Source organism: Parasteatoda tepidariorum, chromosome 3 (assembly GCF_982258835.1).
Source record: "Parasteatoda tepidariorum strain Cologne lab strain chromosome 3, Ptep-v5.0, whole genome shotgun sequence".
NCBI lineage: Eukaryota > Metazoa > Arthropoda > Arachnida > Araneae > Theridiidae > Parasteatoda > Parasteatoda tepidariorum.
The window spans coordinates 86,200,118-86,216,402 of record NC_141757.1 but is presented as its reverse complement, the minus strand read 5'-3'; the positions used below and the strand labels follow the sequence as shown (position 1 = coordinate 86,216,402).

Genomic DNA, 16,285 nt, shown 5'->3' with positions numbered 1-16,285 from the left:
CTTGACATTCCAGATAACTTGACCCTTGTCATTTAAATTATTTCATAAAAGAAATGCTTGGTTACTATTAGTATCCTAGTATTTCTTTTATTACGGTATAATGTAATCCTAGTAACGACTAATTCATTGTGCAATTTATATAAATGTTTGTAATAAATAGGAGAAAATTATATTTTTATTTATTTAAAAGCGACGGGTTAGTTTCAACGGAGGACGGGTGAATTGTTGGACAAGCCGTCCTCGGGGACGGGTAAAATTTCTGAGTTTTTTCGAGCCCTGCTCAATATAACAAAACAATAAAAATTTAGTCGACAGTTTTGAGTTGAGTTGCATTTGAAGATCATACACAACTCTAATGATTGTTAATCTTATTTATTCAATCTTTTTTTTTTTTTTTTAACAAACACTAGTTTTTGTTATTTACTCAACATGCAGATACGTATAATACTGCATCGGACAAACAATACATATTGAACTCAGTCGCCCAAAAGGCAAACTCATAATATTAAATATTAACTTACTAGATTTAAAGTTCAAAGAATAAACATTGAATAGCCGAAAAAAGTTTTTAAATTTTTAACAATTCCTCATTGATTAAAAAAATATTTTATAGTTTAATGAAGATCATGCAGACGGATTTCCTTTTCCTACACACTGAGCCAGTACAAATTTAATTGTAAGGAAATATTCTCCCTGTGGTATTAAGGGACTTTACCACACCAATAACACATTAAATAAATTATATTTATAATAATAATTCTATATATTTAATATAATAATTCTTGGTTTTTCCGGAAAGTTTAAACGTGTTAATTGAAATTGGTTAATACTAATCGTGTTTATTAATGTATTCTTATAATATCGTATTCTAAAAAGAATTTTTGCAAGTAATAAGTTTAATTTATAGTCAAACAGCAGCCATGCTTGAAAGTATTAAATATTTAAGCAGAATTTTTATTAAACATATTTTTTATACCTTTTTTCATTATTTTGTGTTCATTTACGTAAAAATAAGTGCAAAATATTATATTTAGCATTTTAATAATTTATGACTATAATATACAGCATAAACTGCCGCTGTCTTCTTTTGTGTTGAAGGTACGAAGCAATATTTTTTTTGTTAAATTTGCACTTAATGGCAGGTGTCTAGAAATAAAAGAAACAGTTACTCATCAATGAAATTTCTTTAATCTACAAAATAAATTATTGATAAGTTTTTGAATATGAATGGAAAATTTCTAACCCAATTTCTTAGACTTATATTTTAATGCAAATATAGCTCAGATAATCGAACAGATTTTTTTAGTTACCTTTTGACTGTTTTTTTTTATAATTGAAAAAACACCAAAAAAATTTTTGTTTGTATTTAAGAGTGTCAGAAAGAAATATATAAAAGGTACACCGATGTCCCGTCTACGTCAAAGTGTTAATAATACTATTTTTAAGTTACTTGTGGAATGAATATAACGTTTAAAAGAATTTTTTTCTCAAACCTTAATATCAGAAAAAATTTGGGTTTTTACCAAAATCCTGTGGGAAATGAAGTTTCATAAAACTACCATTCTATTCAAATTTTCTTTTATAACTTTAGAAAATGAAAATCTATAAGACCTGTAAAATTGATGAAGTCTATTTTTCAAGCCTTTCACATTTTAAACGAAAAAAAAAAAAACTTTCACATCATGTTACTAATATTACCATCAGTGGCATTTTGCTCATCGTCAGTGGTACTGAGGTAATCTTCAGTGTCTGTACAATTAATGTCAATGTCCGTCAAATCTCCAGCAAATTCAATTAATTGATCACTATTTACGCTAGAATCATTTTTGCATTCATCATCATCGTCATTATCTTCATTAACATCATCATCATCACCTACTGCGTCGTTCAATATCTCCATAAATTCTCTGTCATCGCCAGAACTGCTATCACTATCTGAAGTACTGTTACACGCTTTGAAATTATCAAGTAGATGAAGGAAAAACTTCTTTTTGTTAGCAGGAGAATAACCATATCCATCCTCAGAAAATTCATCATCTTCAAGATCTCGCTTTAAAGAGTCGACTGATTTTCTTGAAAGCGGTGAAAACCATTTCAAAATGTTTTTCACGTTGTTCCAGTTAGGATATTTTCGGTCCATTTCATAAAAAATAATTCTACTTCCTTCCTCGGACAGGAACAATTCATTCTTAAATTCTTTGATTTCCTTGGAAGAATCCAAGCACCAGTGTAAAAGATGCATAGCAAATTCGAAGTAATAACGATCTACTAAACTTGCTATTTGTTCCAGACATAATTTTTTAAAATTTGCAACTATCTCCGTAGAAAATGAGCTGTATTTTAAAAACTCCTCAAAAAAATCCCATCCGTTTTCTCCCAAATGACCTAATCCTTGTAATAATTGTATACATGCAGTAGAATTACGTACGTATGATTGTTTAAAACTATTACTTTCATCTACACTTTCAAAACACCAATTCATAAATCGGTCAATAAGTCCAAAATCACCCAAGCATATTAATGATGTGTATATTGAAAACTTATTAAGTCCATTTTTTTTAAAGCTCTCAATCTCTTCAGGAATTTCAATAACCCACTTTAACATTTTGTCTACTGCTTGAAAATTCTTGCCAAGAATCCATTTATGGTACAGTCCATCTCCATATTTCTGTTCCAAACTTTCTCTGAAACGTTTGATATCACAATCAGATGGAAGAGTATTTTTTGCCAAGGAATCAAGCAGAGTAAATTTACTTAGATATAAAAGCTTCCGCAGCTCTTCACTTCCGATTAAGTTAAATATTACTTCCTTTTTATCATTGGCTGAGAAACTAGTTAGTACTAAATTGATTGTTTCCAAGTCTTCAACAGAAAGCAAGTTACGAATGGCGTGACATCCATTTACAATGACTGGCAGACATGCGTTTTTAAGTCTTACTGGACTTCTACGCCAAATTTTCCTAAACAATTCCACAGTGTTTCTCCCTTCTTTGATTTCTCTAACAATGTATGTCATCGTTTTAGTATATGTGTCCTCTTCAAGATAGTCGAACATTAAATTGATTGTTGATATGAAGAAGCGTTGATATGGCCAATCGAAAAATAAAGCTTTCAGTATTGTTTCAGAATGAGTTTGAAAAACCTGGTTTTGATCCTTTAAATGAGATAGCAAAAAACATAAAATATTAGTAAATACGTGATAGTTTTGGTATTCATATTTTCTACTTAATACTCTATTATATTTCTGTATAATTTGTTCTATCCAATTTTCCATATTAGCTTCTTTCTGTTCTGCAGTCAATTTGTGCCAAAAATATCGGAGACTAAATTCATTACAAACAAAAATTGATAACGTAACCATGTTGTGATGAATGCTTAAATTACAGTCATAGATATTACGATGATCAGTCTTCTTAATCTTACTTAATAGACTAGGTAATTCATCATTTATATAAGCAGTCCAATAATCTATCATATCATAACCATAATGGTTGTATAAAGTTGCTCTTTCGCTTGAAATATATGTAATTTTTTTATCAAGTGGTATATTTTCCCATAAAGAAAAAACATGTTCCTCTAAACAGTATTTACACGCTAACTCATACAATTGACAAATACTGTTTTCTTGGTTTTCATTTTTGATCAGTTCTACAAGTGATCTACGTTTATCGATGATGCCTTCAGCTGTCCAATAAACTGTGCAATGCTTTTCAGAAAGATCTTTAACTTTGCAATATTCATCGTCTTTCGAATCGAAACATCTCAGCAACTGCAATCCAATGGGTCTGATAACATCAGATACTTTGATTTTTAGTAGATCAGGCAAGCAAAGATCTGCTAATTTCTCAGTTACTCTTTCTTCCAATTTATGATAAGCTTCTCTCGGATCGGTGCATATAATTTCAGATCCATAGCGCATAGAGTGCTGCTTTACGTCCTCACTTATATCGGGTTCAGTCCACAGTCTTATTGATATTGACGTAAGAGTTATACTTTCTAAAGAAGGTGGTTGTGATATATAGTCTATATAACATACGTTTTTTGAAGACTCTATTTTCACTTTCTTACATTGTACCTTACAGGATATCTCTCCACTTCGTTTATGTCCTGAAAGATATAAGTTCTACATTTAGTTTAGGGAAGAAATAACTCAGCAAGTTAGAATTTGGAAAAAATAGGCTTTACTCGAATTTTAAGTTTTAATTTGAACCATTTATGCGGTATTATTGTGTTCATCCACTAAGCAACCTTTAAGAAAATTTACAAAAAAGAAAAATTCACATTTTCCTGCAGAAATACAATTATTTTTTCTCTAGAATGGAACTTATTATTGTTTCAGGTATACAGGTAGTATATAACGAGCAAGTGGCTGTTTCATATAATTCATTTTATTTTATAACTGGCGTTGAATATCCGACACAATTCCGAGTTTACGACTATCAATGTTCAACTCCGAGGCCATGTAATTTTGATCCCTATCCAGAAGACAAAGGAACTCCTGACTTAAGTATTGTGACAAACTAGCCTTCGTGGTGGACTTTTCGATGGAACTAACCAGCATTTGCGTAACATGAAGAGGAAAAGAACCTAAACCTCCAGGGTTAACCTGACGGTGAGAAAATTATAACCCATGATCCGTCTACCAATGAGGATAATTTATGTCATCACTGTGGTCGGTGCGAGCCGGAAGCAGAATCCGTATCAACAAGTCACCTCTGAGATTCAAACCTGGGCCATCTCATTGGGAGGTTAACGATCCATCCCCTGAGCTACCGCCGCTCCATATAATCCCTTTAATGAGGCACAGAAGTATCGTTTAGGTATTTTTAATTTACAATTAAAGGTATATATCCCATTGTGAGGATAATTAAACAATGCTAAACTCATTAAAAACAATTTCTATTGGGACTAGTTGTGCTAGCACGCTTTGACTTATGCATCCGTTTTGAAACTGATGACAATGCAATGTTATTAAAAGCTTATTAAAACCTTTTTGAGGTTAACTAATATTTTTAAATACCACTAATCGTTTACTCTGAAACTATAGCTACTGGATCGATTCGTTACGACTCGGTCTGTGACAATGTGCTCTATTCTACGCCCGTTGTTCTCATCATAAGCCATGTAAAACAACCTTCAATAAAACAACTTCAAATCGAGATTGGCATACGGTTTTCATGCTTGAGAAAAGTCATTGCATGAAGCTTGCTGTAAGGTAAAAAATGCCTTATATCTAGATTAGTATAAGGTTTATTTTTTAAACGCAAGTTTGCTCTGCTTAATTCAATCTTGTGAGGAAGTTTTCGTCGACAATGTAATTGCAAATACTTACGAGCTAATAAACTCGCTTACGAGGAAAAACTAACAAATCCTTTTTGTCACACCCGAAACTACATTTCGATCCTGTTTTAAATTTTCTTAATATCATACACTGTGGTGACATAAGTCATGGGAGAGCAATATGCAAATATACATATGACAGAAGTATCGCGTGTAAAATATATATATAGGTAGTGCTCTGCCTGAAATTATATTTGTTTTCAAGTTATCTGAGAATGTTTCTGATGTAAATATGACGGCAAGACAAAAATTAACAAACTATGAACGTGGAATAGTAGTTGAAGATAGAAGCATGGGACATTCCATTTCGGAAATTGTGACAAAATTCAGCACTCTTAGATCTGTAGTTTCAAGAATACCTTATTTCGGGCATGACTTACCACCATCGACAACGTGGTGACTCCCCACCATCGACCACCTGCACTTAATAACCGAATACGTCGATATGTGCGTAGAACCCTTGATGCTAACAGAAAAGTGACATTGTGTGAAATAACGGCAAGCATCAATGAGGGACGTGTCTGTTAGAACAGTACGACGAAATTCGGCTGTAAGGGGATATGACAGTAAAAGACTGACTCGAGTGCTTCTACTACACGGGGTGTTCTAACTGAAACTTTATCATTCGATTAAGAATGATGATTAAAAAATACTTTTATATCATAGATATTAAAATATCAGAAAAGAAGAAACAGACAAAAATTCATACCTGTATTTTCCATTTCTCTGTCGTATTCTTGATGTTTCTTTTTGCTTAACATTTAATTGTACAATATTTAAAATTAAGTTCAAGGACACAAACCTAAAAATTATAAGAAAATTTTAATAAAAAATATTTTTGCTTATTTTATCAAGCATATTTCTTTTAATTAAAAGAGTTAAAAGTAATTTTATCGTCATTTATTATTTTGATTCGCTGTGTTTCCAACTTTTTTCAGACCTTAGAACACCATCGAACACAATTAAAAAAACACAACTTTGAGCTTGATCAGATGATATGACCCTTGAATTATACTGTCTTTTCATTTTGCTAACATTCTCATGGATTACACAATTATCGATGGTTAACTGAGTTTAAATAATAATAAGATTCTAAAACCGGAAAGGAATCTTAGAAATTTCCTACAGGCTAAATATTCTAAGAAATTTTATTTTTGAAATTGTGTATTAATTTACACATGTTTTTACCAATCATGAGGTAATTTTGAATTTTATAAATTATATTTTCCATGTATATAGCACAAGTCATAGAGTAAAAAGTACTAGTACGAGACAGGATGGGTTGGTTTTTAGGTTTTGCCACAAAAATAAATCTCTAGTATGATCTATAAATAAATATCCTGAAAGACTTAGTAAGAATTTTAACCGCTAGCCTAGATTATGCACTGTCGTTGACATTTAGTATTGTTTAATCGATTTCTCTTTCTGTGCCATTAAAGTACGCTAAAATCATTTATACCCTCTAGATAAAATAATATTAAAAAATTATTTAACTGACAGTAAAAAAAGAAATTTTTAAAGTTAAAAACGCTACATAAAAAACACTGAAGTGAAATATTATTTTTCATTCTGCATAGTAAAATTATTTACAACGAAAAATGGGAAAATTCATAGAATAAAAATATAATCACATTTAGAATATGCAAAAAAAAATTTTTTTTTATGCATTTTGTCCATATATGGCAGTACTTTTACTTTCGTTACTTGTACCGCCGGTACAAGTAAAAAGTACGTACTTTTACTTGTACTTCGTTACTTTTTAAATTTAGTACTTTTGCTTGTACTTTCGTTACTTTTTTAGGGAAAAAGTACAAGTATTTGTAACGGAAATGTCGAATGAAATCGTTACTTTTTTCTAACACTCGGTAAGCTTAAAAAAATGCTTACGTTTTTTTAATTGCATCTTGTACCTTGCATTTTAATTGTACCTTGCATCAAATTAAATTGGTTGGAAGAAAAAGCTAGGGAGGAGGCTACAAAAAAATTGGAAAGAATTGTCCAAGCTGAACACCCTGCTATAAATAATAACGTAACAGAAAAAAAACCAGGGATTTTAAATTTTCTAAAGCTGAAAACATTATGCCAATTACCAGCCACAGAAGAATTTATGGCATACATGAGCTCAAATGTCGAAACGGAAAGCATATAAGTTTTGAATCTTTTTTTTAATCAATTTTGAATTTAATACATTTTAAATCAAAAATGTTGGATTTTGTTATTAAGTATTTCAATTTTCTTTTTAAACTCACTAATAATACATTTTTGTCTTAATACATTTTTAGCTAAATACATTTTTACCTAGTACATTTTTTACTAAAATTATATTTATGCCCGACCTTGTCAAACAACGCACAGTCAAATTTCTAAGAATTTCAGAACTATTTGTGCTATTGAAAACTATTATAATTACTATTTTAACTCTTGAAAACTCGAAGGTATTAATTTAGCCGCTGATACTAAAATTCCGTTACGCAGAAATGTTCGGAAAAGGATGTTCTCGCATGACTTCAGCATTAGCCATTGTTACAAATAAAACTGTAGACTGTTCTGTTACAACTTATACTGCTCCTTCAATTATTTTTTACGAGCTCGAAGATCACAAAGCTATCTGAAACCCCGTGTTTGCTTTGTTTATGTTTGTGCTTTTAAAACGCGTTTCTATAGAGTAAAACAATTTTAAATCAATGGTAATTTAAATAAATAAAAATAATAAACTAAAAATTAAAATCAATCGAAAAAATTTCTTTTTCGTGCAAATCCATAAAAAGTTTGATGATATTAAAATTATATTTGATTTTAGAATTATATTATACGATTATATTATAAAATTATATCATAATATTCTTCCGAATTTAAAAATAAATTAATGTCCATAACTTTCAAAATTAAAAGTAAATAAATAAATAGCAACAATTTTGGCAAAAACATTAAAGAACATAAGAATATTATTCAATAAAATTTTAGGTTACTTTGAATTTTCGATTTCCTAGAAATGTACTTTTAAATCGTTACTTTTTTTGTTTAGTACTTGTACTTTTACTTGTACTTTTTACTCGTTACTTTTTAAAATACGAACTTTTTACTTTTTACTCGTTACTTTTTTTAAAAATACTTGTACTTTTACTCGTTACTTTTTAAAAGTAACGTTGCCATCTATGATTTTGTCAAAAAAAATTTAATTTAACAGAATCTCGAAAAAGACAAAACAGACATGAAAAAATGAATTACAAGTTAATGGTTTTGATATTAAAACAAACACGCGGCCTCAATGCGTTTTTATACTATACACATATAGGAGAAAATATAGACATATTCTCATTATAGATGCGAACATATATTATACATATAAGATAAAATATGGAAATAATCGTATTATAAATGCGAATACATAAAAATAATAATTTTTTTAATAATTAAAAATAAACGAAACACCGAAGAAGAGTAAAATAGTTAAAAAGAAAATAGTATTATGACTTACTTATTTTGACATCAATAAAACAAACATGCACACGCATTTTTCTTTTCTGTGGCCTTCAAACGCATGTATACTTAAATCAACAACAACTGTGTTTTCTTTTTCATATTTGCTCCACTTATGTGGAATATTATTTAAAAAAAATTTTTTTTTTTGCTCTCGACATGAATATAATAATAAATACAGTTTTTATGTTGCGCTTTTAATGAAAAATAGCTTTACAATTTCAATCACAAAGATTCATTGTTTTGAAGCAATACATTTTACTTGAGATATAAATGGTGATAACGGTTATTTATTAGATAACAATTTGTTGAAGATAAAGGGTATTTTTTTTTCTTTATTTTTTATTATCAAAGAAGTTTTCTCGCTAATTTTTGTCGCCAAATTCTTTTTTACCTCTCAGTTTTATGAATTTCTTGGGAAAGTGGTATTAGACATTTATTTTCCAAAATAAGTTTAGTTGTATATTATTCAACACTTTAACTTTTCCAAAATTAACAGTTTGAGTTATCCGAAATATTCGTCGAATGCTTTAAAAAAGGCTGATGTTTTCAAAGTACGGATTAGGTGGTGTTCTATTCTCATCATAAATTAAGTATAATTTCTCGATATTGCGTTTCGAAATGTAAACCAATAAAAACTCGATTTTTTTTTATACATTTACAAAAACATAAAATAATAAAAACGTATTTAAAATGGTAGAGAAGTATAAAAAAGGTTTAGTTTTTTGCCACTTTTTAATAATTTTATCAACCAAAATTTAAATCACAGATAGTTAGATTCAGGGCTGAATTTACTAACAACTAAAAGGTTCTTTTTTTAAATACAGATATCCAAGTTAGAGGCTCAACTAGATCAGTGTTCCACTATCATTCAATATTCACTTCCACTAATCCTAATTAGACGATTCGTATTCTTATCCTAACAGGAACGTATTCCTATTGGTTGCATCTGTAACTGATTGATCATTAATGAATTTCCAGTAAATGAAGTGATGTCATCTTAGATATATTTATTATTTGATTTACTGAGATCTAACTGATACCCTATCCACGAAATATAGGAAGCCGCTTTAACAACGAACGTGTTGACAAAACGAAGGTGCTTCGGCTGCCATGTAAAACTTAAAATGTGAAAGACAACTTATGAATTTTGAAATTGATTTATTTAATTATTCGTGTGAAAATGAAGTAAGTTATTGAGTTCACATAAAAGCATTTGAAGTGAATTTAAAGTAAATAGTAAGGTTTTTAGGGTTCTGTCAGACAATATGCAGGCAAAAATTGAGAGTTGCATTTCGATTGACTCGAATCCCTTCATCAACAACAAAAATTGACACGGTACTAGACTATATTCATAATCTTGGGAGATGCGACATTCTTTTTGCCATTGACTTTTTCGACTGATGATATTGACAAAAACATTTACATATCTTCTGTTATCATGTTTATCTGAGACAGTGTGGGCCATGAATAGAAAACATTCGAGAATTATGTTCTGTCAGTAAAATCTATAATGATGAGAGTTGTTCTCTCATGAGCTGATCCATCTTAGAGAGACTAAACATATTAGATGGTGTGATGGAGGGAATCCCCTTTTACACGCGAAAAAGGATGAAGAATTATGACGTGCGGCATTCTGATTGTCCACAAAATGTTATGACATCCTATTTGGCCATGTGACAAGAAATGAAATCTTAAAGAATGACAAACAGTATTGAAAAAAAATAAACCCCAGGGTTTTATTTATTTATATTATAATACAATACATTCAAATTTACAATACAACACAATACTTTCAATACTATGCGATATTTACATTATATATGCGTTTCCTTTGTTTATTTATTGATTCAACGGTTTTCCTGGATTCAATGGATACTGTCTTTTCCAACAGGGTATCACAACTGTACGTAAATCCAAAGAGTCCGAAAAATTGTATAAAAAGTCTCGGATGTTATCAAATTCTTGATCCACCTTTGGTGCAATGAGATAAAAATCCACATTGAAAAACACGTCTTGGGGCTTTTTAGATTCAACAAACACTTGAGGCATATCCAATACTTTTGATTCAATTAACACTTGAGGCTTATCCAACTCTTCTGATTCATCTAACGTTTGAGGCATATCCAACATTTCTGTTTCATCACAATGCACTTGGGCTCCATCCAACATTCCCTTGAGTTCCTCATTCCCTTGAGATTCGTCATTCTCATGAGGCATATCCAACACTTGGGTACGGGATACTTGTGGAACTTTAAACTCTTCAGGAAGCATTTGCTAAAAAGACTTCGCTGTGGATGCTCGGCTCAAACGTTACGTAGCCTCGCATAGACTTCAACAGGCTGAGCAAACAACCGCAATCAATGCGAGGCTACGTAACGTTTGAGCTTAGCATTCACCCCCTCCCCCACGGACGCAACAGCGTTGTAACGTACAAGCCGAGTTTCTTCTCCTGGCGCTACAGTCACCGTAACTTACAGTTACAGACCAGGCTTCAACCGCAATCGATGCGGGACTACGTAACGTTTAGCTGACCATACACCCCACCCCCACGGATGCTACAGCATTGCAACGTAAAAGCCAAGCTTCAGCTATGGAAGCAACAGCCAGCGTAGCCTCGTATCGACTGCGGCTGAAGCTCGGCCCGTAACTGTAAGTTACGGGGGCTGTGGAGCCCGGAGTTGATGATCCGCTTGCACGTTACAATTAAGTAACACCCGTGGTAGAGGTGGCGGATGCTCGACTCAAGCATTGCGTAGCCTCGCAAAGACTTCAACAGACTGAGCAAACAGCAAGCAATCAATGCGAGGCTACGCAACGTTTGAGCTTAGCATTCACCCCCTCCCCCACGGACGCAACAGCGTTGCAACGTACAAACCGAGCTTCTTCTCCTGGCGGTACAGTCACCGTAACTTACAGTTACAGACCAGGCTTCAACCGCAATCGATGAGGGACTACGTAACGTTTAGCTGACCATACACCCCACCCCCACGGATGCTACAGCATTGCAACGTAAAAGCCAAGCTTCAGCTATGGAAGCAACAGCCAGCGAAGCCTCGTATCGACTGCGGCTGAGGCTCGGCTCGTAACTGTAAGTTACGGGGGCTGTGGAGCCCGGAGTTGATGATCCGCTTGCACGTTACAATTAAGTAACACCCGTGGTAGAGGTGGCGGATGCTCGACTCAAGCATTACGTAGCCTCGCAAAGACTTCAACAGGCTGAGCAAACAGCAAGCAATCAATGCGAGGCTACGCAACGTTTGAGCTTAGCATTCACCCCCTCCCCCACGGACGCAACAGCGTTGCAACGTACAAGCCGAGCTTCTTCTCCTGGCGCTACAGTCACCGTAACTTACAGTTACAGACCAGGCTTCAACCGCAATCGATGCGGGACTACGTAACGTTTAGCTGACCATACACCCCTCCCCCACGGATGCTACAGCATTGCAACGTAAAAGCCAAGCTTCAGCTATGGAAGCAACAGCCAGCGAAGCCTCGTATCGACTGCGGCTGAGGCTCGGCTCGTAACTGTAAGTTACGGGGGCTGTGGAGCCCGGAGTTGATGATCTGCTTGCACGTTACAATTAAGTAACACTCGTGGTAGAGGTGGCGGATGCTCGACTCAAGCATTACGTAGCCTCGCAAAGACTTCAACAAGCTGAGCAAACAGCAAGCAATCAATGCGATGCTACGCAACGTTTGAGCTTAGCATTCACCCCCTCCCCCACGGACGCAACAGCGTTGCAACGTACAAACCGAGCTTCTTCTCCTGGCGCTACAGTCACCGTAACTTACAGTTACAGATCAGGCTTCAACCGCAATCGATGAGGGACTACGTAACGTTTAGCTGACCATACACCCCAACCCCACGGATGCTGCAGCATTGCAACGTAAAATCCAAGCTTCAGCTATGGAAGCAACAGCCAGCGAAGCCTAGTATCGACTGCGGCTGAGGCTCGGCTCGTAACTGTAAGTTACGGGGGCTGTGGAGCCCGAAGTTGATGATCGGCTTGCATGTTACAATTAAGTAACACCCGTGGTAGAGGTGGCGGATGCTCGACTCAAGCATTACGTAGCCTCGCAAAGACTTCAACAGGCTGAGCAAACAGCAAGCAATCAATGCGAGGCTACGCAACGTTTGAGCTTAGCATTCACCCCCTCCCCCACGGACGCAACAGCGTTGCAACGTACAAACCGAGCTTCTTCTCCTGGCGGTACAGTCACCGTAACTTACAGTTACAGACCAGGCTTCAACCGCAATCGATAAGGGACTACGTAACGTTTAGCTGACCATACACCCCACCCCCACGGATGCTACAGCATTGCAACGTAAAAGCCAAGCTTCAGCTATGGAAGCAACAGCCAGCGAAGCCTCGTATCGACTGCGGCTGAGGCTCGGCTCGTAACTGCAAGTTACGGGGGCTGTGGAGCCCGGAGTTGATGATCTGCTTGCACGTTACAATTAAGTAACACTCGTGGTAGAGGTGGCGGATGCTCGACTCAAGCATTACGTAGCCTCGCAAAGACTTCAACAGGCTGAGCAAACAGCAAGCAATCAATGCGAGGCTACGCAACGTTTGAGCTTAGCATTCACCCCCTCCCCCACGGACGCAACAGCGTTGCAACGTACAAGCCGAGCTTCTTCTCCTGGCGCTACAGTCACCGTAACTTACAGTTACAGACCAGGCTTCAACCGCAATCGATGCGGGACTACGTAACGTTTAGCTGACCATACACCCCTCCCCCACGGATGCTACAGCATTGCAACGTAAAAGCCAAGCTTCAGCTATGGAAGCAACAGCCAGCGAAGCCTCGTATCGACTGCGGCTGAGGCTCGGCTCGTAACTGTAAGTTACGGGGGCTGTGGAGCCCGGAGTTGATGATCTGCTTGCACGTTACAATTAAGTAACACTCGTGGTAGAGGTGGCGGATGCTCGACTCAAGCATTACGTAGCCTCGCAAAGACTTCAACAAGCTGAGCAAACAGCAAGCAATCAATGCGATGCTACGCAACGTTTGAGCTTAGCATTCACCCCCTCCCCCACGGACGCAACAGCGTTGCAACGTACAAACCGAGCTTCTTCTCCTGGCGGTACAGTCATCGTAACTTACAGTTACAGATCAGGCTTCAACCGCAATCGATGAGGGACTACGTAACGTTTAGCTGACCATACACCCCAACCCCACGGATGCTGCAGCATTGCAACGTAAAAGCCAAGCTTCAGCTATGGAAGCAACAGCCAGCGAAGCCTAGTATCGACTGCGGCTGAGGCTCGGCTCGTAACTGTAAGTTACGGGGGCTGTGGAGCCCGAAGTTGATGATCGGCTTGCATGTTACAATTAAGTAACACCCGTGGTAGAGGTGGCGGATGCTCGACTCAAGCATTACGTAGCCTCGCAAAGACTTCAACAGGCTGAGCAAACAGCAAGCAATCAATGCGAGGCTACGCAACGTTTGAGCTTAGCATTCACCCCCTCCCCCACGGACGCAACAGCGTTGCAACGTACAAACCGAGCTTCTTCTCCTGGCGGTACAGTCACCGTAACTTACAGTTACAGACCAGGCTTCAACCGCAATCGATGCGGGACTACGTAACGTTTAGCCGACCATACACCCCACCCCCACGGATGCTGCAGCATTGCAACGTAAAAGCCAAGCTTCAGCTATGGAAGCAACAGCCAGCGAAGCCTCGTATCGACAGCGGCTGAGGCTCGGCTCGTAACTGTAAGTTACGGGGGCTGTGGAGCCCGGAGTTGATGATCGGCTTGCACGTTACAATAAAGTAACACCCGTGGTAGAGGTGGCGGATGCTCGACTCAAGCATTACGTAGCCTCGCAAAGACTTCAACAGGCTGAGCAAACAGCAAGCAATCAATGCGAGGCTACGCAACGTTTGAGCTTAGCATTCACCCCTCCCCCACGGACGCAACAGCGTTGCAACGTACAAGCCGAGCTTCTTCTCCTGGCGCTACAGTCACCGTAACTTACAGTTACAGACCAGGCTTCAACCGCAATCGATGCGGGACTACGTAACGTTTAGCTGACCATACACCCCACCCCCACGGATGCTACAGCATTGCAACGTAAAAACCAAGCTTCAGCTATGGAAGCAACAGCCAGCGTAGCCTCGTATCGACTGCGGCTGAAGCTCGGCCCGTAACTGTAAGTTACGGGGGCTGTGGAGCCCGGAGTTGATGATCGGCTTGCACGTTACAATTAAGTAACACCCGTGGTAGAGGTGGCGGATGCTCGACTCAAGCATTACGTAGCCTCGCAAAGACTTCAACAGGCTGAGCAAACAGCAAGCAATCAATGCGAGGCTACGCAACGTTTGAGCTTAGCATTCACCCCTCCCCCACGGACGCAACAGCGTTGCAACGTACAAGCCGAGCTTCTTCTGCTGGCGCTACAGTCACCGTAACTTACAGTTACAGACCAGGCTTCAACCGCAATCGATGCGGGACTACGTAACGTTTAGCTGACCATACACCCCACCCCCCACGGATGCTACAGCATTGCAACGTAAAAACCAAGCTTCAGCTATGGAAGCAACAGCCAGCGTAGCCTCGTATCGACTGCGGCTGAAGCTCGGCCCGTAACTGTAAGTTACGGGGGCTGTGGAGCTCGGAGTTGATGATCCGCTTGCACGTTACAATTAAGTAACACCCGTGGTAGAGGTGGCGGATGCTCGACTCAAGCATTACGTAGCCTCGCAAAGACTTCAACAGGCTGAGCAAACAGCAAGCAATCAATGCGAGGCTACGCAACCTTTGAGCTTAGCATTCACCCCTCCCCCACGGACGCAACAGCATTGCAACGTACAAGCCGAGCTTCTTCTGCGGGCGCTACAGTCACCGTAACTTACAGTTACAGACCAAGCTTCTACCATAATCGATGAGAGACTACGTAACGTTTAGCTGAGCACACACCCCACCCCCACAAACGCTACAGCATTGCAACGTAAAAGCCCAGGTGGAAGCTACAGCCAGTGAAGCCTCGTATCGACTGCGGTTGAAGCTCAGCCTGTAACTGTAAGTGAAGGGGGTTGTAGAGCCCGGAGTTGATGATCGGCTTGTACGCTACAATTCTGTAACACCCGTGGTAGAGGTGGTGGATTCACGACTCAAACATTACGTAACCTCGCATAGACTTCAACAGGCTGAGCAAACAGCAAGCAATCAATGCGAGGATACGCAACGTTTGAGCTGAGCATTCACCCCCCCCCCACGGACGAAACAGCGTCGCAATGTACAAGCCGAGAATCTTCTCCGGGCGCTACAGTCACAGTAACTTACAGCTACAGACCTGGCTTCAACCGCAATCGATGCGAGATTACGTAACGTTGGAGCTGAGCATCCACCACCTTTACTTCGATCCTCCACCCCTACCTCCCTTGACAGAAACCTCCCAATTAGATTTAAACACGCCTACTTGAATGGATTCCAAATTGAACAGTTGACTTGC

General features: G+C 37.4%; 2 protein-coding genes across 2 annotated transcripts in view; both read right to left on the bottom strand.

Annotated features, from left to right (window-relative positions):
• The window catches only part of LOC107437141 (uncharacterized), a 134,821-nt gene that overhangs the window by 68,143 nt on the left and 50,393 nt on the right, over positions 1-16,285 (bottom strand). The window lies entirely within an intron of this gene.
• LOC107444404 (uncharacterized) lies at positions 1,170-9,060 on the bottom strand. Its single transcript, XM_087159754.1, has 3 exons — positions 8,819-9,060; positions 6,050-6,142; positions 1,170-4,107 (listed from the first exon to the last, which is right to left on the bottom strand). The coding sequence occupies exons 2-3, from the start codon at positions 6,099-6,101 to the stop codon at positions 1,676-1,678; spliced, it is 2,484 nt and encodes an 827-aa protein (XP_087015880.1). The 5' UTR covers positions 6,102-6,142; positions 8,819-9,060; the 3' UTR covers positions 1,170-1,675.